Source organism: Leucopleurus acutus, assembly GCF_964270905.1.
Source record: "Leucopleurus acutus genome assembly, chromosome: 10".
Classification (NCBI taxonomy): domain Eukaryota; kingdom Metazoa; phylum Chordata; class Mammalia; order Artiodactyla; family Delphinidae; genus Leucopleurus; species Leucopleurus acutus.
In genome coordinates, this window is record NC_139153.1 from 2,757,475 (window position 1) to 2,780,971 (window position 23,497).

Here is a 23,497-nt window from a genome sequence, read left to right on the forward strand (position 1 = left end):
CAGCTCTGGTTCCTCGGCAACCAAAAGTTTTAGGGGGAGTCATGGTGCTGGGCTGTGAATTAGAGGGGAAGGTGCCAGAGGCAACACCCAAGGGCTTGTGTGTCACTACCTCTTCCCTGTTAAGCTTCTACGCCCCCGAAAATTCGAAACCCTGGCTAAAGCTGCGGGTGCTGCCCTGTGTAGGTGGGGTGACTCCTGGCAAGGAGGCCGGATGTGGGAATCCCACCAGCAGCAGCCGTGGAGGCTCGGTCACGGTTTGAATCCCCTGCAGCCTAGATGGTCCCCCATGGTTGGGGTGCACTTGGCTTCCTTTTAGCTCTCGGAAGGCCCACCTAGATTCTGTAGGTTTGGTTCCCCCCACAAAGGAAGAGACAGGACAGCTTTAAGGGGCTGCATTTGCAGGCACGTCCTCTTCACGTCTCTCGGCTCCACCTCAGTGCACCCTTGGACCCCAGGCTGCTCAGGCTGCTGGGATGTGACACCAGCGCCTATCACCGGGGCCCGAGGCGAAAAGCATGCCCATTCCTTTCCTTTTACTTTCTTTTTCAGCTTAATTCTGATGGTATGTTGTACTAGAGTTGATTTCCAAAGTGGGGTTTGGTGTAGTGTACAGCAAGCTGATTGAGTTACACATGTAATACAGCTACTATTTTTCAGATTCCTTTTCCGTATAGGTTATTGCAGAACGTTGACTAGAGGTCCTGGTGTTGTACAGTAGTCCTTGTCGAGTGCGTGTTTTATATATATGTTTATAGGTATTTTTCTGTGTATGTGTTCATGTGAACCGCCTAACTTATATCTCCTACCCCACTTTCTTTTTGGTAACCCTAGGTTTATTGAGAAAGTCGGTGACTCTGTTTCTGTTTAGTAAACTAGTTCAGTTGTGTGTATGTTTGCCTTCCTCCTATAAGTGATATTATATGCTGTGGGTCCTCCTCTGTCTGACTGACTTCACTCAGTGTTTGGGCATCCCGGGTCCATCCATGTTGCTTCTAATGGCATTATTTCATCCTTTATCCTGGCTGAGTAACGGTCCCTTGTATACACGTAGGACCTGCTGTTTATGTATTCATCACTCGCTGGACTACTTGTTTGTGTGTCTTGGCGTTTGTTAATAGTGCCGCAAAGAACGTTGGGGTTCTTGTGTCTTTCTGAATTATGCATTTTGCCGAGTAATGCCCAGGAGTGGGCCTGCAGAAGTATAGGGTCGCTCTCTCTTTAGTTTTCTAGGAACTGGGATACAGTGCTTTCTAGTGGCGGTCACCAATGTACATTTCCACTCACCGAGTTGGAAGGTTCCCTTTTCTCCACGCTCATTCCCCATCGATTGTTTGTAGACTTTTTGATGCTGGCCATTCTTCCCGCTGTGAGGCGACGCCTCGTTACACGTTGGATTGGCATTTGTCAAATAATGAGTGATATGCATCTTGTCGTGGTGTGTATTTTTTTATTTTAAACAGTGTGAGTAAACTTTCCCTCTTCAAATTTGGCTTTTTGAGGGTGTGTGTGTTTCTAATTTATTTTTCGGTTGCGTAACCCAGGTGATTTTTGAGCACACGTGTCGTTAAAAGCCCCACAGGCTTCCTGAATATGATGTGCCCTTAAGCACCGGTTGTAAAGTTGTTGTTCCGGGAAACGTCCACAAGGCGGCAGCATTTCTTCATGCCCAGCTCTGGTTCCTCGGCAACCAAAAGTTTTAGGGGGAGTCATGGTGCTGGGCTGTGAATTAGAGGGGAAGGTGCCAGAGGCAACACCCAAGGGCTTGTGTGTCACTACCTCTTCCCTGTTAAGCTTCACGCCCCCGAAAATTCGAAACCCTGGCTAAAGCTGCGGGTGCTGCCCTGTGTAGGTGGGGTGACTCCTGGCAAGGAGGCCGGATGTGGGAAGCCCACCAGCAGCAGCCGTGGAGGCTCGGTCACGGTTTGAATCCCCTGCAGCCTAGATGGTCCCCCATGGTTGGGGTGCACTTGGCTTCCTTTTAGCTCTCGGAAGGCCCACCTAGATTCTGTAGGTTTGGTTCCCCCCACAAAGGAAGAGACAGGACAGCTTTAAGGGGCTGCATTTGCAGGCACGTCCTCTTCACGTCTCTCGGCTCCACCTCAGTGCACCCTTGGACCCCAAGCTGCTCAGCCTGCTGGGATGTGACACCAGCGCCTATCACCGGGGCCCGAGGTGAAAAGCATGCCCATTTCTTTCCTTTTACTTTCTTTTTCAGCTTAATTCTGATGGTATGTTGTACTAGAGTTGATTTCCAAAGTGGGGTTTGGTGTAGGTGTACAGCAAGCTGATTGAGTTACACATGAAATATAGCTACTGTTTTCCGGATTCCTCTTCCATATAGGTTATTGCAGAACATTGAATAGAGGTCCTGGTGTTGTACAGTAGTCCTTGTCGAGTGCGTGTTTTATATATATATATATATGTTTATAGGTATTTTTCTGTGTATGTGTTCATGTGAAACGCCTAACTTATATCTCCTACCCCACTTTCTTTTTGGTAACCCTAGGTTTATTGAGAAAGTCGGTGACTCTGTTTCTGTTTGGTATACTAGTTCAGTTGTATTTATGTTTCCCTTCCTGTTATAAGTGATATTATATGCTATGGGTCCTCCTCTGTCTGTCTGACTTCACTCAGTGTTTGGGCATCCCAGGTCCATCCATGTTGCTTCTGATGGCATTATTTCATTCTTTTTGCTGGCTGAGTAAGAGTTCCTTGTATACACGTAGGACCTGCTGTTTATGTATTCATCACTCGCTGGACTACTTGTTTGTGTGTCTTGGCGATTGTAAATAGTGCTGCAGTTAACGTTGGGGTGCTTGTGTCTTTTTGAATTATGGATTTTCCGGAGTAGCGCCCAGGAGTGGACATGCAGTAGTATAGGTTCGCTCTCTCCTTAGTTTTCTAGGAACTGGGATACAGTGCTTTCTAGTGGCGGTCACCAATGTACATTTCCACTCACCGAGTTGGAAGGTTCCCTTTTCTCCACGCTCATTCCCCATCGATTGTTTGTAGACTTTTTGATGCTGGCCATACCGCCTGCTGCGAGATGATGCCACTTTAGAATTTTCATATGCATTTCTCGGATAATCAGCGACTTTCTGCTTCCTGTCGTGGTCGGGGTTTTTCTTTTTAAACAGTGTGAGTAAACTCTCCCTCCTGAAATTTGGCTTCTTGAAAGTCTGTGTTTTTCGAATGTTTTTTCGGTTACCTAACCCAGGTCATTTTTGAAGACACGTGTTATTAAAAGCCCCACAGGCTCTGTGAGTATTAGGTGCCCTGAAGCACCGGTTGTAAAGTTGTTGTTCCGCGAAACGTCCACAAGGCGGCAGCATTTCTTCGTGGCCAGCTCTAGTTTGTTGGCAACCAAAAGCGTTAGGAAGAGTCATCTTACTAGGCTGTGAATTAGAGGGGAAGGTGCCAGAGGCAACACCCAAGGGCTTGTGTGTCACTACCTCTTCCCTGTTAAGCTTCACGCCCCCGAAAAGTCCAAACCCTGGCTAAAGCTGCGGGTGCTGCGGTGTGTAGGTGGGGTGACTCCTGGCAAGGAGGCCGGATGTGGGAAGCCCACCAGCAGCAGCCGTGGAGGCTCGGTCACGGTTTGAATCTCCTGCAGCCTAGATGGTCCCCCATGGTTGGGGTGCACTTGGCTTCCTTTTAGCTCTAGGAAGGCCCACCTAGGTTCTGAAGGTTTGGTTCCCCCCAGAAAGGAAGAGACACGACAGCTTTAAGGGGCTGCATTTGCAGGCACGTCCTCTTCACGTCTCTCGGCTCCACCTCAGTGCACCCTTGGGACCCCAGGCTGCTCCGGCTGCTGGGATGTGACACCAGCGCCTATCACCGGGTCCCGAGGCGAAAAGCATGCCCATTTCTTTCCTTTTACTTTCTTTTTCAGCTTAATTCTGATGGTATGTTGTACTAGAGTTGATTTCCAAAGTGGGGTTTGGTGTAGTGTACAGCAAGCTGATTGAGTTACACATGGAATACAGCTACTATTTTTCGGATTCCTTTTCCTCTGGTTTTCCGTATAGGTTATTGCAGAACGTTGAATAGAGGTCCTGGTGTTGTACAGTAGTCCTTGTCGAGTGCGTGTTTTATATATATGTTTATGGGTATTTTTCTGTGTATGTGTTCATGTGAACCGCCTAACTTATATCTCCTACCCCACTTTCTTTTTGGTAACCCTAGGTTTATTGAGAAAGTCGGTGACTCTGTTTCTGTTTAGTAAACTAGTTCAGTTGTGTGTATGTTTGCCTTCCTCCTATAAGTGATATTATATGCTGTGGGTCCTCCTCTGTCTGACTGACTTCACTCAGTGTTTGGGCATCCCGGGTCCATCCATGTTGCTTCTAATGGCATTATTTCATCCTTTATCCTGGCTGAGTAACGGTCCCTTGTATACACGTAGGACCTGCTGTTTATGTATTCATCACTCGCTGGACTACTTGTTTGTGTGTCTTGGCGTTTGTAAATAGTGCCGCAAAGAACGTTGGGGTGCTTGTGTCTTTCTGAATTATACATTTTCCCGAGTAATGCCCAGGAGTGGGCCTGCAGAAGTATAGGGTCGCTCTCTCTTTAGTTTTCTAGGAACTGGGATACAGTGCTTTCTAGTGGCGGTCACCAATGTACATTTCCACTCACCGAGTTGGAAGGTTCCCTTTTCTCCACGCTCATTCCCCATCGATTGTTTGTAGACTTTTTGATGCTGGCCATTCTTCCCGCTGTGAGGCGACGCCTCGTTACACGTTGGATTGGCATTTGTCAAATAATGAGTGATATGCATCTTGTCGTGGTGTGTATTTTTTTATTTTAACCAGTGTGAGTAAACTTTCCCTCTTCAAATTTGGCTTTTTGAGGGTGTGTGTGTTTCTAATTTATTTTTCGGTTGCCTAACCCAGGTGATTTTTGAGCACACGTGTCGTTAAAAGCCCCACAGGCTTCTTGAATATGATGTGCCCTTAAGCACCGGTTGTAAAGTTGTTGTTCCGGGAAACGTCCACAAGGCGGCAGCATTTCTTCATGCCCAGCTCTGGTTCCTCGGCAACCAAAAGTTTTAGGGGGAGTCATGGTGCTGGGCTGTGAATTAGAGGGGAAGGTGCCAGAGGCAACACCCAAGGGCTTGTGTGTCACTACCTCTTCCCTGTTAAGCTTCTACGCCCCCGAAAAATCGAAACCCTGGCTAAAGCTGCGGGTGCTGCGGTGTGTAGGTGGGGTGACTCCTGGCAAGGAGGCCGGATGTGGGAAGCCCACCAGCAGCAGCCGTGGAGGCTCGGTCACAGTTTGAATCCCCTGCAGCCTAGATGGTCCCCCATGGTTGGGGTGCACTTGGCTTCCTTTTAGCTCTCGGAAGGCCCACCTAGATTCTGTAGGTTTGGTTCCCCCCACAAAGGAAGAGACAGGACAGCTTTAAGGGGCTGCATTTGCAGGCACGTCCTCTTCACGTCTCTCGGCTCCACCTCAGTGCACCCTTGGACCCCAGGCTGCTCAGCCTGCTGGGATGTGACACCAGCGCCTATCACCGGGGCCGGAGGTGATAAGCATGCCCATTTCTTTCCTTTTACTTTCTTTTTCAGCTTAATTCTGATGGTATGTTGTACTAGAGTTGATTTCCAAAGTGGGGTTTGGTGTAGGTGTACAGCAAGCTGATTGAGTTACACATGAAATATAGCTACTGTTTTTCGGATTCCTTTTCCATATAGGTCATTGCAGAACATTGAATAGAGGTCCTGGTGTTGTACAGTAGTCCTTGTCGAGTGCGTGTTATATATATATATATATGTTTATAGGTATTTTTCTGTGTATGTGTTCATGTGAACCGCCTAACTTATATCTCCTACCCCACTTTCTTTTTGGTAACCCTAGGTTTATTGAGAAAGTCGGTGACTCTGTTTCTGTTTAGTAAACTAGTTCAGTTGTGTGTATGTTTCCCTTCCTCCTATAAGTGATATTATATGCTGTGGGTCCTCCTCTGTCTGACTGACTTCACTCAGTGTTTGGGCATCCCAGGTCCATCCATGTTGCTTCTAATGGCATTATTTCATCCTTTATCCTGGCTGAGTAACGGTCCCTTGTATACACGTAGGACCTGCTGTTTATGTATTCATCACTCGCTGGACTACTTGTTTGTGTGTCTTGGCGATTGTAAATAGTGCTGCAGTTAACGTTGGGGTGCTTGTGTCTTTTTGAATTATGGATTTTCCGGAGTAGCGCCCAGGAGTGGACATGAAGTAGTATAGGTTCGCTCTCTCCTTAGTTTTCTAGGAACTGGGATACAGTGCTTTCTAGTGGCGGTCACCAATGTACATTTCCACTCACCGAGTTGGAAGGTTCCCTTTTCTCCACGCTCATTCCCCATCGATTGTTTGTAGACTTTTTGATGCTGGCCATACCGCCTGCTGCGAGATGATGCCACTTTAGAATTTTCATATGCATTTCTCGGATAATCAGCGACTTTCTGCTTCCTGTCGTGGTTGGGGTTTTTCTTTTTAAACAGTGTGAGTAAACTCTCCCTCCTGAAATTTGGCTTCTTGAAAGTCTGTGTTTTTCGAATGTTTTTTCGGTTACCTAACCCAGGTCATTTTTGAAGACACGTGTTATTAAAAGCCCCACAGGCTCTGTGAGTATTAGGTGCCCTGAAGCACCGGTTGTAAAGTTGTTGTTCCGCGAAACGTCCACAAGGCGGCAGCATTTCTTCGTGGCCAGCTCTAGTTTGTTGGCAACCAAAAGCGTTAGGAAGAGTCATCTTACTAGGCTGTGAATTAGAGGGGAAGGTGCCAGAGGCAACACCCAAGGGCTTGTGTGTCACTACCTCTTCCCTGTTAAGCTTCACGCCCCCGAAAAGTCCAAACCCTGGCTAAAGCTGCGGGTGCTGCGGTGTGTAGGTGGGGTGACTCCTGGCAAGGAGGCCGGATGTGGGAAGCCCACCAGCAGCAGCCGTGGAGGCTCGGTCACGGTTTGAATCTCCTGCAGCCTAGATGGTCCCCCATGGTTGGGGTGCACTTGGCTTCCTTTTAGCTCTAGGAAGGCCCACCTAGGTTCTGAAGGTTTGGTTCCCCCCAGAAAGGAAGAGACACGACAGCTTTAAGGGGCTGCATTTGCAGGCACGTCCTCTTCACGTCTCTCGGCTCCACCTCAGTGCACCCTTGGGACCCCAGGCTGCTCCGGCTGCTGGGATGTGACACCAGCGCCTATCACCGGGTCCCGAGGCGAAAAGCATGCCCATTTCTTTCCTTTTACTTTCTTTTTCAGCTTAATTCTGATGGTATGTTGTACTAGAGTTGATTTCCAAAGTGGGGTTTGGTGTAGTGTACAGCAAGCTGATTGAGTTACACATGGAATACAGCTACTATTTTTCGGATTCCTTTTCCGTATAGGTTATTGCAGAACGTTGACTAGAGGTCCTGGTGTTGTACAGTAGTCCTTGTCGAGTGCGTGTTTTATATATATGTTTATAGGTATTTTTCTGTGTATGTGTTCATGTGAACCGCCTAACTTATATCTCCTACCCCACTTTCTTTTTGGTAACCCTAGGTTTATTGAGAAAGTCGGTGACTCTGTTTCTGTTTAGTAAACTAGTTCAGTTGTGTGTATGTTTGCCTTCCTCCTATAAGTGATATTATATGCTGTGGGTCCTCCTCTGTCTGACTGACTTCACTCAGTGTTTGGGCATCCCGGGTCCATCCATGTTGCTTCTAATGGCATTATTTCATCCTTTATCCTGGCTGAGTAACGGTCCCTTGTATACACGTAGGACCTGCTGTTTATGTATTCATCACTCGCTGGACTACTTGTTTGTGTGTCTTGGCGATTGTAAATAGTGCTGCAGTTAACGTTGGGGTGCTTGTGTCTTTTTGAATTATGGATTTTCCGGAGTAGCGCCCAGGAGTGGACATGCAGTAGTATAGGTTCGCTCTCTCCTTAGTTTTCTAGGAACTGGGATACAGTGCTTTCTAGTGGCGGTCACCAATGTACATTTCCACTCACCGAGTTGGAAGGTTCCCTTTTCTCCACGCTCATTCCCCATCGATTGTTTGTAGACTTTTTGATGCTGGCCATTCTTCCCGCTGTGAGGCGACGCCTCGTTACACGTTGGATTGGCATTTGTCAAATAATGAGTGATATGCATCTTGTCGTGGTGTGTATTTTTTTATTTTAAACAGTGTGAGTAAACTTTCCCTCTTCAAATTTGGCTTTTTGAGGGTGTGTGTGTTTCTAATTTATTTTTCGGTTGCGTAACCCAGGTGATTTTTGAGCACACGTGTCGTTAAAAGCCCCACAGGCTTCCTGAATATGATGTGCCCTTAAGCACCGGTTGTAAAGTTGTTGTTCCGGGAAACGTCCACAAGGCGGCAGCATTTCTTCATGCCCAGCTCTGGTTCCTCGGCAACCAAAAGTTTTAGGGGGAGTCATGGTGCTGGGCTGTGAATTAGAGGGGAAGGTGCCAGAGGCAACACCCAAGGGCTTGTGTGTCACTACCTCTTCCCTGTTAAGCTTCACGCCCCCGAAAAGTCCAAACCCTGGCTAAAGCTGCGGGTGCTGCGGTGTGTAGGTGGGGTGACTCCTGGCAAGGAGGCCGGATGTGGGAAGCCCACCAGCAGCAGCCGTGGAGGCTCGGTCACGGTTTGAATCTCCTGCAGCCTAGATGGTCCCCCATGGTTGGGGTGCACTTGGCTTCCTTTTAGCTCTAGGAAGGCCCACCTAGGTTCTGAAGGTTTGGTTCCCCCCAGAAAGGAAGAGACACGACAGCTTTAAGGGGCTGCATTTGCAGGCACGTCCTCTTCACGTCTCTCGGCTCCACCTCAGTGCACCCTTGGGACCCCAGGCTGCTCAGGCTGCTGGGATGTGACACCAGCGCCTATCACCGGGGCCCGAGGCGAAAAGCATGCCCATTTCTTTCCTTTTACTTTCTTTTTCAGCTTAATTCTGATGGTATGTTGTACTAGAGTTGATTTCCAAAGTGGGGTTTGGTGTAGTGTACAGCAAGCTGATTGAGTTACACATGTAATACAGCTACTATTTTTCGGATTCCTTTTCCGTATAGGTTATTGCAGAACGTTGACTAGAGGTCCTGGTGTTGTACAGTAGTCCTTGTCGAGTGCGTGTTTTATATATATGTTTATAGGTATTTTTCTGTGTATGTGTTCATGTGAACCGCCTAACTTATATCTCCTACCCCACTTTCTTTTTGGTAACCCTAGGTTTATTGAGAAAGTCGGTGACTCTGTTTCTGTTTAGTAAACTAGTTCAGTTGTGTGTATGTTTGCCTTCCTCCTATAAGTGATATTATATGCTGTGGGTCCTCCTCTGTCTGACTGACTTCACTCAGTGTTTGGGCATCCCGGGTCCATCCATGTTGCTTCTAATGGCATTATTTCATCCTTTATCCTGGCTGAGTAACGGTCCCTTGTATACACGTAGGACCTGCTGTTTATGTATTCATCACTCGCTGGACTACTTGTTTGTGTGTCTTGGCGATTGTAAATAGTGCTGCAGTTAACGTTGGGGTGCTTGTGTCTTTTTGAATTATGGATTTTCCGGAGTAGCGCCCAGGAGTGGACATGCAGTAGTATAGGTTCGCTCTCTCCTTAGTTTTCTAGGAACTGGGATACAGTGCTTTCTAGTGGCGGTCACCAATGTACATTTCCACTCACCGAGTTGGAAGGTTCCCTTTTCTCCACGCTCATTCCCCATCGATTGTTTGTAGACTTTTTGATGCTGGCCATTCTTCCCGCTGTGAGGCGACGCCTCGTTACACGTTGGATTGGCATTTGTCAAATAATGAGTGATATGCATCTTGTCGTGGTGTGTATTTTTTTATTTTAAACAGTGTGAGTAAACTTTCCCTCTTCAAATTTGGCTTTTTGAGGGTGTGTGTGTTTCTAATTTATTTTTCGGTTGCGTAACCCAGGTGATTTTTGAGCACACGTGTCGTTAAAAGCCCCACAGGCTTCCTGAATATGATGTGCCCTTAAGCACCGGTTGTAAAGTTGTTGTTCCGGGAAACGTCCACAAGGCGGCAGCATTTCTTCATGCCCAGCTCTGGTTCCTCGGCAACCAAAAGTTTTAGGGGGAGTCATGGTGCTGGGCTGTGAATTAGAGGGGAAGGTGCCAGAGGCAACACCCAAGGGCTTGTGTGTCACTACCTCTTCCCTGTTAAGCTTCACGCCCCCGAAAAGTCCAAACCCTGGCTAAAGCTGCGGGTGCTGCGGTGTGTAGGTGGGGTGACTCCTGGCAAGGAGGCCGGATGTGGGAAGCCCACCAGCAGCAGCCGGGGAGGCTCGGTCACGGTTTGAATCTCCTGCAGCCTAGATGGTCCCCCATGGTTGGGGTGCACTTGGCTTCCTTTTAGCTCTAGGAAGGCCCACCTAGGTTCTGAAGGTTTGGTTCCCCCCAGAAAGGAAGAGACACGACAGCTTTAAGGGGCTGCATTTGCAGGCACGTCCTCTTCACGTCTCTCGGCTCCACCTCAGTGCACCCTTGGGACCCCAGGCTGCTCCGGCTGCTGGGATGTGACACCAGCGCCTATCACCGGGGCCCGAGGCGAAAAGCATGCCCATTTCTTTCCTTTTACTTTCTTTTTCAGCTTAATTCTGATGGTATGTTGTACTAGAGTTGATTTCCAAAGTGGGGTTTGGTGTAGTGTACAGCAAGCTGATTGAGTTACACATGTAATACAGCTACTATTTTTCGGATTCCTTTTCCGTATAGGTTATTGCAGAACGTTGACTAGAGGTCCTGGTGTTGTACAGTAGTCCTTGTCGAGTGCGTGTTTTATATATATGTTTATAGGTATTTTTCTGTGTATGTGTTCATGTGAACCGCCTAACTTATATCTCCTACCCCACTTTCTTTTTGGTAACCCTAGGTTTATTGAGAAAGTCGGTGACTCTGTTTCTGTTTAGTAAACTAGTTCAGTTGTGTGTATGTTTGCCTTCCTCCTATAAGTGATATTATATGCTGTGGGTCCTCCTCTGTCTGACTGACTTCACTCAGTGTTTGGGCATCCCGGGTCCATCCATGTTGCTTCTAATGGCATTATTTCATCCTTTATTCTGGCTGAGTAACGGTCCCTTGTATACACGTAGGACCTGCTGTTTATGTATTCATCACTCGCTGGACTACTTGTTTGTGTGTCTTGGCGTTTGTTAATAGTGCCGCAAAGAACGTTGGGGTTCTTGTGTCTTTCTGAATTATGCATTTTGCCGAGTAATGCCCAGGAGTGGGCCTGCAGAAGTATAGGGTCGCTCTCTCTTTAGTTTTCTAGGAACTGGGATACAGTGCTTTCTAGTGGCGGTCACCAATGTACATTTCCACTCACCGAGTTGGAAGGTTCCCTTTTCTCCACGCTCATTCCCCATCGATTGTTTGTAGACTTTTTGATGCTGGCCATTCTTCCCGCTGTGAGGCGACGCCTCGTTACACGTTGGATTGGCATTTGTCAAATAATGAGTGATATGCATCTTGTCGTGGTGTGTATTTTTTTATTTTAAACAGTGTGAGTAAACTTTCCCTCTTCAAATTTGGCTTTTTGAGGGTGTGTGTGTTTCTAATTTATTTTTCGGTTGCCTAACCCAGGTGATTTTTGAGCACACGTGTCGTTAAAAGCCCCACAGGCTTCCTGAATATGATGTGCCCTTAAGCACCGGTTGTAAAGTTGTTGTTCCGGGAAACGTCCACAAGGCGGCAGCATTTCTTCATGCCCAGCTCTGGTTCCTCGGCAACCAAAAGTTTTAGGGGGAGTCATGGTGCTGGGCTGTGAATTAGAGGGGAAGGTGCCAGAGGCAACACCCAAGGGCTTGTGTGTCACTACCTCTTCCCTGTTAAGCTTCACGCCCCCGAAAAGTCCAAACCCTGGCTAAAGCTGCGGGTGCTGCGGTGTGTAGGTGGGGTGACTCCTGGCAAGGAGGCCGGATGTGGGAAGCCCACCAGCAGCAGCCGTGGAGGCTCGGTCACGGTTTGAATCTCCTGCAGCCTAGATGGTCCCCCATGGTTGGGGTGCACTTGGCTTCCTTTTAGCTCTAGGAAGGCCCACCTAGGTTCTGAAGGTTTGGTTCCCCCCAGAAAGGAAGAGACACGACAGCTTTAAGGGGCTGCATTTGCAGGCACGTCCTCTTCACGTCTCTCGGCTCCACCTCAGTGCACCCTTGGGACCCCAGGCTGCTCAGGCTGCTGGGATGTGACACCAGCGCCTATCACCGGGGCCCGAGGCGAAAAGCATGCCCATTCCTTTCCTTTTACTTTCTTTTTCAGCTTAATTCTGATGGTATGTTGTACTAGAGTTGATTTCCAAAGTGGGGTTTGGTGTAGTGTACAGCAAGCTGATTGAGTTACACATGTAATACAGCTACTATTTTTCGGATTCCTTTTCCGTATAGGTTATTGCAGAACGTTGACTAGAGGTCCTGGTGTTGTACAGTAGTCCTTGTCGAGTGCGTGTTTTATATATATGTTTATAGGTATTTTTCTGTGTATGTGTTCATGTGAACCGCCTAACTTATATCTCCTACCCCACTTTCTTTTTGGTAACCCTAGGTTTATTGAGAAAGTCGGTGACTCTGTTTCTGTTTAGTAAACTAGTTCAGTTGTGTGTATGTTTGCCTTCCTCCTATAAGTGATATTATATGCTGTGGGTCCTCCTCTGTCTGACTGACTTCACTCAGTGTTTGGGCATCCCGGGTCCATCCATGTTGCTTCTAATGGCATTATTTCATCCTTTATCCTGGCTGAGTAACGGTCCCTTGTATACACGTAGGACCTGCTGTTTATGTATTCATCACTCGCTGGACTACTTGTTTGTGTGTCTTGGCGATTGTAAATAGTGCTGCAGTTAACGTTGGGGTGCTTGTGTCTTTTTGAATTATGGATTTTCCGGAGTAGCGCCCAGGAGTGGACATGCAGTAGTATAGGTTCGCTCTCTCCTTAGTTTTCTAGGAACTGGGATACAGTGCTTTCTAGTGGCGGTCACCAATGTACATTTCCACTCACCGAGTTGGAAGGTTCCCTTTTCTCCACGCTCATTCCCCATCGATTGTTTGTAGACTTTTTGATGCTGGCCATTCTTCCCGCTGTGAGGCGACGCCTCGTTACACGTTGGATTGGCATTTGTCAAATAATGAGTGATATGCATCTTGTCGTGGTGTGTATTTTTTTATTTTAAACAGTGTGAGTAAACTTTCCCTCTTCAAATTTGGCTTTTTGAGGGTGTGTGTGTTTCTAATTTATTTTTCGGTTGCCTAACCCAGGTGATTTTTGAGCACACGTGTCGTTAAAAGCCCCACAGGCTTCCTGAATATGATGTGCCCTTAAGCACCGGTTGTAAAGTTGTTGTTCCGGGAAACGTCCACAAGGCGGCAGCATTTCTTCATGCCCAGCTCTGGTTCCTCGGCAACCAAAAGTTTTAGGGGGAGTCATGGTGCTGGGCTGTGAATTAGAGGGGAAGGTGCCAGAGGCAACACCCAAGGGCTTGTGTGTCACTACCTCTTCCCTGTTAAGCTTCACGCCCCCGAAAAGTCCAAACCCTGGCTAAAGCTGCGGGTGCTGCGGTGTGTAGGTGGGGTGACTCCTGGCAAGGAGGCCGGATGTATGGAAGCCCACCAGCAGCAGCCGTGGAGGCTCGGTCACGGTTTGAATCTCCTGCAGCCTAGATGGTCCCCCATGGTTGGGGTGCACTTGGCTTCCTTTTAGCTCTAGGAAGGCCCACCTAGGTTCTGAAGGTTTGGTTCCCCCCAGAAAGGAAGAGACACGACAGCTTTAAGGGGCTGCATTTGCAGGCACGTCCTCTTCACGTCTCTCGGCTCCACCTCAGTGCACCCTTGGGACCCCAGGCTGCTCAGGCTGCTGGGATGTGACACCAGCGCCTATCACCGGGGCCCGAGGCGAAAAGCATGCCCATTTCTTTCCTTTTACTTTCTTTTTCAGCTTAATTCTGATGGTATGTTGTACTAGAGTTGATTTCCAAAGTGGGGTTTGGTGTAGTGTACAGCAAGCTGATTGAGTTACACATGTAATACAGCTACTATTTTTCGGATTCCTTTTCCGTATAGGTTATTGCAGAACGTTGACTAGAGGTCCTGGTGTTGTACAGTAGTCCTTGTCGAGTGCGTGTTTTATATATATGTTTATAGGTATTTTTCTGTGTATGTGTTCATGTGAACCGCCTAACTTATATCTCCTACCCCACTTTCTTTTTGGTAACCCTAGGTTTATTGAGAAAGTCGGTGACTCTGTTTCTGTTTAGTAAACTAGTTCAGTTGTGTGTATGTTTGCCTTCCTCCTATAAGTGATATTATATGCTGTGGGTCCTCCTCTGTCTGACTGACTTCACTCAGTGTTTGGGCATCCCGGGTCCATCCATGTTGCTTCTAATGGCATTATTTCATCCTTTATTCTGGCTGAGTAACGGTCCCTTGTATACACGTAGGACCTGCTGTTTATGTATTCATCACTCGCTGGACTACTTGTTTGTGTGTCTTGGCGTTTGTTAATAGTGCCGCAAAGAACGTTGGGGTTCTTGTGTCTTTCTGAATTATGCATTTTGCCGAGTAATGCCCAGGAGTGGGCCTGCAGAAGTATAGGGTCGCTCTCTCTTTAGTTTTCTAGGAACTGGGATACAGTGCTTTCTAGTGGCGGTCACCAATGTACATTTCCACTCACCGAGTTGGAAGGTTCCCTTTTCTCCACGCTCATTCCCCATCGATTGTTTGTAGACTTTTTGATGCTGGCCATTCTTCCCGCTGTGAGGCGACGCCTCGTTACACGTTGGATTGGCATTTGTCAAATAATGAGTGATATGCATCTTGTCGTGGTGTGTATTTTTTTATTTTAAACAGTGTGAGTAAACTTTCCCTCTTCAAATTTGGCTTTTTGAGGGTGTGTGTGTTTCTAATTTATTTTTCGGTTGCCTAACCCAGGTGATTTTTGAGCACACGTGTCGTTAAAAGCCCCACAGGCTTCCTGAATATGATGTGCCCTTAAGCACCGGTTGTAAAGTTGTTGTTCCGGGAAACGTCCACAAGGCGGCAGCATTTCTTCATGCCCAGCTCTGGTTCCTCGGCAACCAAAAGTTTTAGGGGGAGTCATGGTGCTGGGCTGTGAATTAGAGGGGAAGGTGCCAGAGGCAACACCCAAGGGCTTGTGTGTCACTACCTCTTCCCTGTTAAGCTTCACGCCCCCGAAAAGTCCAAACCCTGGCTAAAGCTGCGGGTGCTGCGGTGTGTAGGTGGGGTGACTCCTGGCAAGGAGGCCGGATGTGGGAAGCCCACCAGCAGCAGCCGTGGAGGCTCGGTCACGGTTTGAATCTCCTGCAGCCTAGATGGTCCCCCATGGTTGGGGTGCACTTGGCTTCCTTTTAGCTCTAGGAAGGCCCACCTAGGTTCTGAAGGTTTGGTTCCCCCCAGAAAGGAAGAGACACGACAGCTTTAAGGGGCTGCATTTGCAGGCACGTCCTCTTCACGTCTCTCGGCTCCACCTCAGTGCACCCTTGGGACCCCAGGCTGCTCAGGCTGCTGGGATGTGACACCAGCGCCTATCACCGGGGCCCGAGGCGAAAAGCATGCCCATTCCTTTCCTTTTACTTTCTTTTTCAGCTTAATTCTGATGGTATGTTGTACTAGAGTTGATTTCCAAAGTGGGGTTTGGTGTAGTGTACAGCAAGCTGATTGAGTTACACATGTAATACAGCTACTATTTTTCGGATTCCTTTTCCGTATAGGTTATTGCAGAACGTTGACTAGAGGTCCTGGTGTTGTACAGTAGTCCTTGTCGAGTGCGTGTTTTATATATATGTTTATAGGTATTTTTCTGTGTATGTGTTCATGTGAACCGCCTAACTTATATCTCCTACCCCACTTTCTTTTTGGTAACCCTAGGTTTATTGAGAAAGTCGGTGACTCTGTTTCTGTTTAGTAAACTAGTTCAGTTGTGTGTATGTTTGCCTTCCTCCTATAAGTGATATTATATGCTGTGGGTCCTCCTCTGTCTGACTGACTTCACTCAGTGTTTGGGCATCCCGGGTCCATCCATGTTGCTTCTAATGGCATTATTTCATCCTTTATCCTGGCTGAGTAACGGTCCCTTGTATACACGTAGGACCTGCTGTTTATGTATTCATCACTCGCTGGACTACTTGTTTGTGTGTCTTGGCGATTGTAAATAGTGCTGCAGTTAACGTTGGGGTGCTTGTGTCTTTTTGAATTATGGATTTTCCGGAGTAGCGCCCAGGAGTGGACATGCAGTAGTATAGGTTTGCTCTCTCCTTAGTTTTCTAGGAACTGGGATACAGTGCTTTCTAGTGGCGGTCACCAATGTACATTTCCACTCACCGAGTTGGAAGGTTCCCTTTTCTCCACGCTCATTCCCCATCGATTGTTTGTAGACTTTTTGATGCTGGCCATTCTTCCCGCTGTGAGGCGACGCCTCGTTACACGTTGGATTGGCATTTGTCAAATAATGAGTGATATGCATCTTGTCGTGGTGTGTATTTTTTTATTTTAAACAGTGTGAGTAAACTTTCCCTCTTCAAATTTGGCTTTTTGAGGGTGTGTGTGTTTCTAATTTATTTTTCGGTTGCCTAACCCAGGTGATTTTTGAGCACACGTGTCGTTAAAAGCCCCACAGGCTTCCTGAATATGATGTGCCCTTAAGCACCGGTTGTAAAGTTGTTGTTCCGGGAAACGTCCACAAGGCGGCAGCATTTCTTCATGCCCAGCTCTGGTTCCTCGGCAACCAAAAGTTTTAGGGGGAGTCATGGTGCTGGGCTGTGAATTAGAGGGGAAGGTGCCAGAGGCAACACCCAAGGGCTTGTGTGTCACTACCTCTTCCCTGTTAAGCTTCACGCCCCCGAAAAGTCCAAACCCTGGCTAAAGCTGCGGGTGCTGCGGTGTGTAGGTGGGGTGACTCCTGGCAAGGAGGCCGGATGTGGGAAGCCCACCAGCAGCAGCCGTGGAGGCTCGGTCACGGTTTGAATCTCCTGCAGCCTAGATGGTCCCCCATGGTTGGGGTGCACTTGGCTTCCTTTTAGCTCTAGGAAGGCCCACCTAGGTTCTGAAGGTTTGGTTCCCCCCAGAAAGGAAGAGACACGACAGCTTTAAGGGGCTGCATTTGCAGGCACGTCCTCTTCACGTCTCTCGGCTCCACCTCAGTGCACCCTTGGGACCCCAGGCTGCTCCGGCTGCTGGGATGTGACACCAGCGCCTATCACCGGGTCCCGAGGCGAAAAGCATGCCCATTTCTTTCCTTTTACTTTCTTTTTCAGCTTAATTCTGATGGTATGTTGTACTAGAGTTGATTTCCAAAGTGGGGTTTGGTGTAGTGTACAGCAAGCTGATTGAGTTACACATGGAATACAGCTACTATTTTTCGGATTCCTTTTCCTCTGGTTTTCCGTATAGGTTATTGCAGAACGTTGAATAGAGGTCCTGGTGTTGTACAGTAGTCCTTGTCGAGTGCGTGTTTTATATATATGTTTATGGGTATTTTTCTGTGTATGTGTTCATGTGAACCGCCTAACTTATATCTCCTACCCCACTTTCTTTTTGGTAACCCTAGGTTTATTGAGAAAGTCGGTGACTCTGTTTCTGTTTAGTAAACTAGTTCAGTTGTGTGTATGTTTGCCTTCCTCCTATAAGTGATATTATATGCTGTGGGTCCTCCTCTGTCTGACTGACTTCACTCAGTGTTTGGGCATCCCGGGTCCATCCATGTTGCTTCTAATGGCATTATTTCATCCTTTATCCTGGCTGAGTAACGGTCCCTTGTATACACGTAGGACCTGCTGTTTATGTATTCATCACTCGCTGGACTACTTGTTTGTGTGTCTTGGCGTTTGTAAATAGTGCCGCAAAGAACGTTGGGGTGCTTGTGTCTTTCTGAATTATACATTTTCCCGAGTAATGCCCAGGAGTGGGCCTGCAGAAGTATAGCGTCGCTCTCTCTTTAGTTTTCTAGGAACTGGGATACAGTGCTTTCTAGTGGCGGTCACCAATGTACATTTCCACTCACCGAGTTGGAAGGTTCCCTTTTCTCCACGCTCATTCCCCATCGATTGTTTGTAGACTTTTTGATGCTGGCCATTCTTCCCGCTGTGAGGCGACGCCTCGTTACACGTTGGATTGGCATTTGTCAAATAATGAGTGATATGCATCTTGTCGTGGTGTGTATTTTTTTATTTTAACCACTGTGAGTAAACTTTCCCTCTTCAAATTTGGGTTTTTGAGGGTGTGTGTGTTTCTAATTTATTTTTCGGTTGCCTAACCCAGGTGATTTTTGAGCACACGTGTCGTTAAAAGCCCCACAGGCTTCTTGAATATGATGTGCCCTTAAGCACCGGTTGTAAAGTTGTTGTTCCGGGAAACGTCCACAAGGCGGCAGCATTTCTTCATGCCCAGCTCTGGTTCCTCGGCAACCAAAAGTTTTAGGGGGAGTCATGGTGCTGGGCTGTGAATTAGAGGGGAAGGTGCCAGAGGCAACACCCAAGGGCTTGTGTGTCACTACCTCTTCCCTGTTAAGCTTCTACGCCCCCGAAAATTCGAAACCCTGGCTAAAGCTGCGGGTGCTGCGGTGTGTAGGTGGGGTGACTCCTGGCAAGGAGGCAGGATGTGGGAAGCCCACCAGCAGCAGCCGTGGAGGCTCGGTCACAGTTTGAATCCCCTGCAGCCTAGATGGTCCCCCATGGTTGGGGTGCACTTGGCTTCCTTTTAGCTCTCGGAAGGCCCACCTAGATTCTGTAGGTTTGGTTCCCCCCACAAAGGAAGAGACAGGACAGCTTTAAGGGGCTGCATTTGCAGGCACGTCCTCTTCACGTCTCTCGGCTCCACCTCAGTGCACCCTTGGACCCCAGGCTGCTCAGCCTGCTGGGATGTGACACCAGCGCCTATCACCGGGGCCGGAGGTGATAAGCATGCCCATTTCTTTCCTTTTACTTTCTTTTTCAGCTTAATTCTGATGGTATGTTGTACTAGAGTTGATTTCCAAAGTGGGGTTTGGTGTAGGTGTACAGCAAGCTGATTGAGTTACACATGAAATATAGCTACTGTTTTTCGGATTCCTTTTCCATATAGGTCATTGCAGAACATTGAATAGAGGTCCTGGTGTTGTACAGTAGTCCTTGTCGAGTGCGTGTTATATATATATATATATGTTTATAGGTATTTTTCTGTGTATGTGTTCATGTGAAACGGCTAACTTATATCTCCTACCCCACTTTCTTTTTGGTAACCCTAGGTTTATTGAGAAAGTCGGTGACTGTATTTCTGTTTGGTATACTAGTTCAGTTGTATTTATGTTTCCCTTCCTGTTATAAGTGATATTATATGCTATGGGTCCTCCTCTGTCTGTCTGACTTCACTCAGTGTTTGGGCATCCCAGGTCCATCCATGTTGCTTCTGATGGCATTATTTCATTCTTTTTGCCTGCTGAGTAACAGTTCCTTGTATACACGTAGGACCTGCTGTTTATGTATTCATCACTCGCTGGACTACTTGTTTGTGTGTCTTGGCGATTGTAAATAGTGCTGCAGTTAACGTTGGGGTGCTTGTGTCTTTTTGAATTATGGATTTTCCGGAGTAGCGCCCAGGAGTGGACATGCAGTAGTATAGGTTCGCTCTCTCCTTAGTTTTCTAGGAACTGGGTGGGATACAGTGCTTTCTAGTGGCGGTCACCAATGTACATTTCCACTCACCGAGTTGGAAGGTTCCCTTTTCTCCACGCTCATTCCCCATCGATTGTTTGTAGACTTTTTGATGCTGGCCATTCTTCCCGCTGTGAGGCGACGCCTCGTTACACGTTGGATTGGCATTTGTCAAATAATGAGTGATATGCATCTTGTCGTGGTGTGTATTTTTTTATTTTAAACAGTGTGAGTAAACTTTCCCTCTTCAAATTTGGCTTTTTGAGGGTGTGTGTGTTTCTAATTTATTTTTCGGTTGCCTAACCCAGGTGATTTTTGAGCACACGTGTCGTTAAAAGCCCCACAGGCTTCCTGAATATGATGTGCCCTTAAGCACCGGTTGTAAAGTTGTTGTTCCGGGAAACGTCCACAAGGCGGCAGCATTTCTTCATGCCCAGCTCTGGTTCCTCGGCAACCAAAAGCTTTAGGGGGAGTCATGGTGCTGGGCTGTGAATTAGAGGGGAAGGTGCCAGAGGCAACACCCAAGGGCTTGTGTGTCACTACCTCTTCCCTGTTAAGCTTCACGCCCCCGAAAAGTCCAAACCCTGGCTAAAGCTGCGGTGTGTAGGTGGGGTGACTCCTGGCAAGGAGGCCGGATGTGGGAAGCCCACCAGCAGCAGCCGTGGAGGCTCGGTCACGTTTTGAATCTCCTGCAGCCTAGATGGTCCCCCATGGTTGGTGTGCACTTGGCTTCCTTTCAGCTCTAGGAAGGCCCACCTAGGTTCTGAAGGTTTGGTTCCCCCCAGAAAGGAAGAGACATGACAGCTTTAAGGGGCTGCATTTGCAGGCACATCGTCCTCAGGTGTCTCCGCTCCACCTCAGTGCACCCTTGAGACCCCAGGCTGCTCAGGCTGCTGGGATGTAACACCAGTGAATATCACCGAGGCGGGAGGCGAAAAGTGTACCCATTTCTGTCCTTTTGCGTTCATTTTCAGTTTAATTCTTATGGTATGTTGCAGTAGGGGTAATTTGCAGTGTGGTGTTTGGTATAGGTGTACAGCAAGCTGATTCACTTATTGATATTCATGTATCTATTCTATTTCGAATTCTTTTCACATATAGGTTATTGCTGAACGTTGAACAGAGTTCCCTTTGCTTTACAGGAGGTCCATGTTGATTATCCATCAAATGTGTGTGTATATATATATATATATATACACACACACACATAGACATATGCACATATATATACACACACACACACATATATATATGCTTGTGTGTACATGAAGGTCGACCCCCTAATTTATCCTTTGCCTCTACTTTTCTTTTTTGTGAGCCCTATGTTCGTTTTCCAAGTAAGTGTGTTGCTGTTTTGTAACACTGTGTGTTACACAGTGTTCATGCTGTGTTCATGTGTGTCTAGTGTTCAGTCCTAGGTATAACTGATATCATATACTATTCGTCTTCCTCTGACTCACTTCGACCTCCTAATTTATCCTTTGCCTCTACTTTTCTTTTTTGTGAGCCCTATGTTCGTTTTCCAAGTAAGTGTGTTGCTGTTTTGTAACACTGTGTGTTACACAGTGTTCATGCTGTGTTCATGTGTGTCTAGTGTTCAGTCCTAGGTATAACTGATATCATATACTATTCGTCTTCCTCTGACTCACTTCACTTACTGTATGATTATCCCAGGTCCATGCATGGTGCTGCCAATAGCATTATTTCATTGTTGTTTATGGCTGAGTAATAGTCCATTGTATATATGTACCATATTGTCTGTATCCAGTCATCTGTCGGTGGACATTTTGGTTGTTTCTGTGTCCTGGCTGTTGAAACTATAACTGTGGGGCGCCTGGTTCATTTCCAATTATGGGTTTCTCCAGATACATGCCCAGGAGTGCTCCTGGGGCTGGGCTCCTTTTCCTTTTGTTAGGAGCTTCGATACTGTCCTTTATGGTGGCTTTTGCCAATGTACATTCCCACGAAAATATAGGAGGGTTCAGCTTTTTCGCTCCTCGAGGGACGTGGCCCTCACTGGGCTGCTGCCTGGCTCTGGTAACCAGCATGTACCCCGCACGGCCAGGAGCCAGCATCCTGCCCCCAAGACTGGCAGCCGGTCAGCCCCACCGAGGTCTGCTGTCAGCCCATCTAGCCACGTCTGCTCGCATTTCCAGGAGCCGAGGAGGAGACTCACGCACTCCCAGAGCTACCTGTCAGCCACAGTGGAGCCTCAGGATTCAGAGAAGAGAAAAGCCGAGAGGAAGTCCCATGACGCCTGGCTCACACCCAACGGGTTCCAAGTGACCGGTCTTCACAGCACGGGCAGGACACATCACCTGGGGCTGCCACCCCTCGGCGCCGTCACAGAGGTGGGTGGCGGGAGTGGGTCTCCGGTGGGCGTCCGCAGGGGCCTCCCCCTGACCTGCTGCCCCCCAACGTAGGAGTGGAGGGAGAAAGCGCTGTTTGCTAACATACTGGAGCCAGTGTTGCACCGAGAGAGCAGGGGCTGGGACCGGCGCCCCCAGGACTTGGATCTGTACACACAGCCGCCGCCGGCCCCTCCCGCGCCAAAGCCCGGGACAGGTAACTGTGGGCGGCACCCGTTCTGTTTTAGCAGTCACACTCCTGGGCTGGGAAATCAGGAACTTCTGGTTCCAGCTGGGTTCACTTGCTGTGTGATGGTGGGGGGGGCAGGTCCCGCCACCGCTCTGGGCTTGGTTTCTATGAAAGGGAGGCCTTGGAAGGTAGGGCTAAGGGCTTTCAGGCTTCACACTGTGTTACCCATGACCAGCCTCGGTAGGCTCTGGGCGCTGCTGGGCCCTTCCGGCTCCCAGACACAGCTGGTTGTCACCCGTGGGGGTGGGTGGGGGCCTGGCCACACCACCCCTCCAAGTCTTCTTCATCCCCCGTTTGTGAAGAGGGACCAGAAATCATTTATAGGTAGAGAACCAAACCTGTGAATTAACAGAACCAGAATCTTCAGGGAGAAAGAGCGGTGAGTTGATCTGGCCACAGACCCCTTGCCCAGAAAGAGACCCCTTGCCCAGAAAGCTAGACTGGATAAACGGTGGAGTGCTTTCCTTCCCTGACTCCTAAGGGCTGCTGGTAACAGCTCCGTGAAACCGGAGGACGTGCTGGCAAGCTGCTGAAACTGGTCTACTCCCCTGCTCTGGGCTGTGCCACCTCCCTTCAGTAGAGGCCCCAGGCTCTGGGGCCGCAGGCAGGGTCCCAGGCTCAGGGTCACTGCTGTGGTCCAGTGCAGGGACAGCAGGCTCGCTGCTCCGGCCCTTCCCAGCCCCAGGGCGCACACCTGAAGACACATGGGTGAGAACAGCTCCCCGCAGACTGCTGTCCTGGCACCAGGTGAGAAGCCATGACCTCTCCATCTACGCCAGCAAAGAAGCTGCAGTGTCATCGGGAAGATGAGCTGTCAGAACGCCGGCAGCAGGCCTAGCCCCGCAGGTGGATGACGGCTCCTCCTCCCAGGACCAAAGCCTGGCCGCCTCAAGGCAACGCCTGTGATGGGCAAAGCACTGGGAACCGCCCGAGCAGGAAGCCTGCCAGGTGAGCACACCAGGGCAGGTGTGTAGAGGCCTGTCTGTGCCGCCGGAAGATGCTGCTCGTCCTTGTCAAGTGGCAGAGAAGCACCAGCTAGGAGCAGCCCCTGCTGTCAGGCAGCAGCAACATCACCTGCGCAGGACCAAACCCGCACGGCGCCGTGGCCCGGGCACCTGCCCCTCTGCTCCTGGAGCCCTCTTCTCACACATGAGCACAAAGGGCCCTGGAAGCCACCACCACAGGGGGAGCACAGGGTCAAGAGGTCGTGAGGCTGGCTCTGAGGAAACAGGTGACCAGTGCAGCAAACACTGGAAGGGGAAACGCAAACTGTCCTTC

At 48.6% G+C, this 23,497-nt stretch overlaps 1 protein-coding gene across 1 annotated transcript in view; it reads left to right on the forward strand.

Annotated features, from left to right (window-relative positions):
• The window catches only part of CFAP92 (cilia and flagella associated protein 92 (putative)), a gene marked incomplete at both ends in the record, with an annotated part of 129,553 nt that extends 106,496 nt beyond the window's left edge, over nucleotides 1-23,057 (forward strand). The window contains 3 exons of the mRNA XM_082847443.1: nucleotides 21,778-21,972; nucleotides 22,045-22,186; nucleotides 22,999-23,057. Of these exons, the coding sequence (XP_082703569.1) occupies nucleotides 21,778-21,972; nucleotides 22,045-22,186; nucleotides 22,999-23,057 (396 nt within the window). The remainder of the gene's footprint in view (nucleotides 1-21,777; nucleotides 21,973-22,044; nucleotides 22,187-22,998) is intronic.
• Nucleotides 23,058-23,497: the final 440 nt, after the last annotated feature.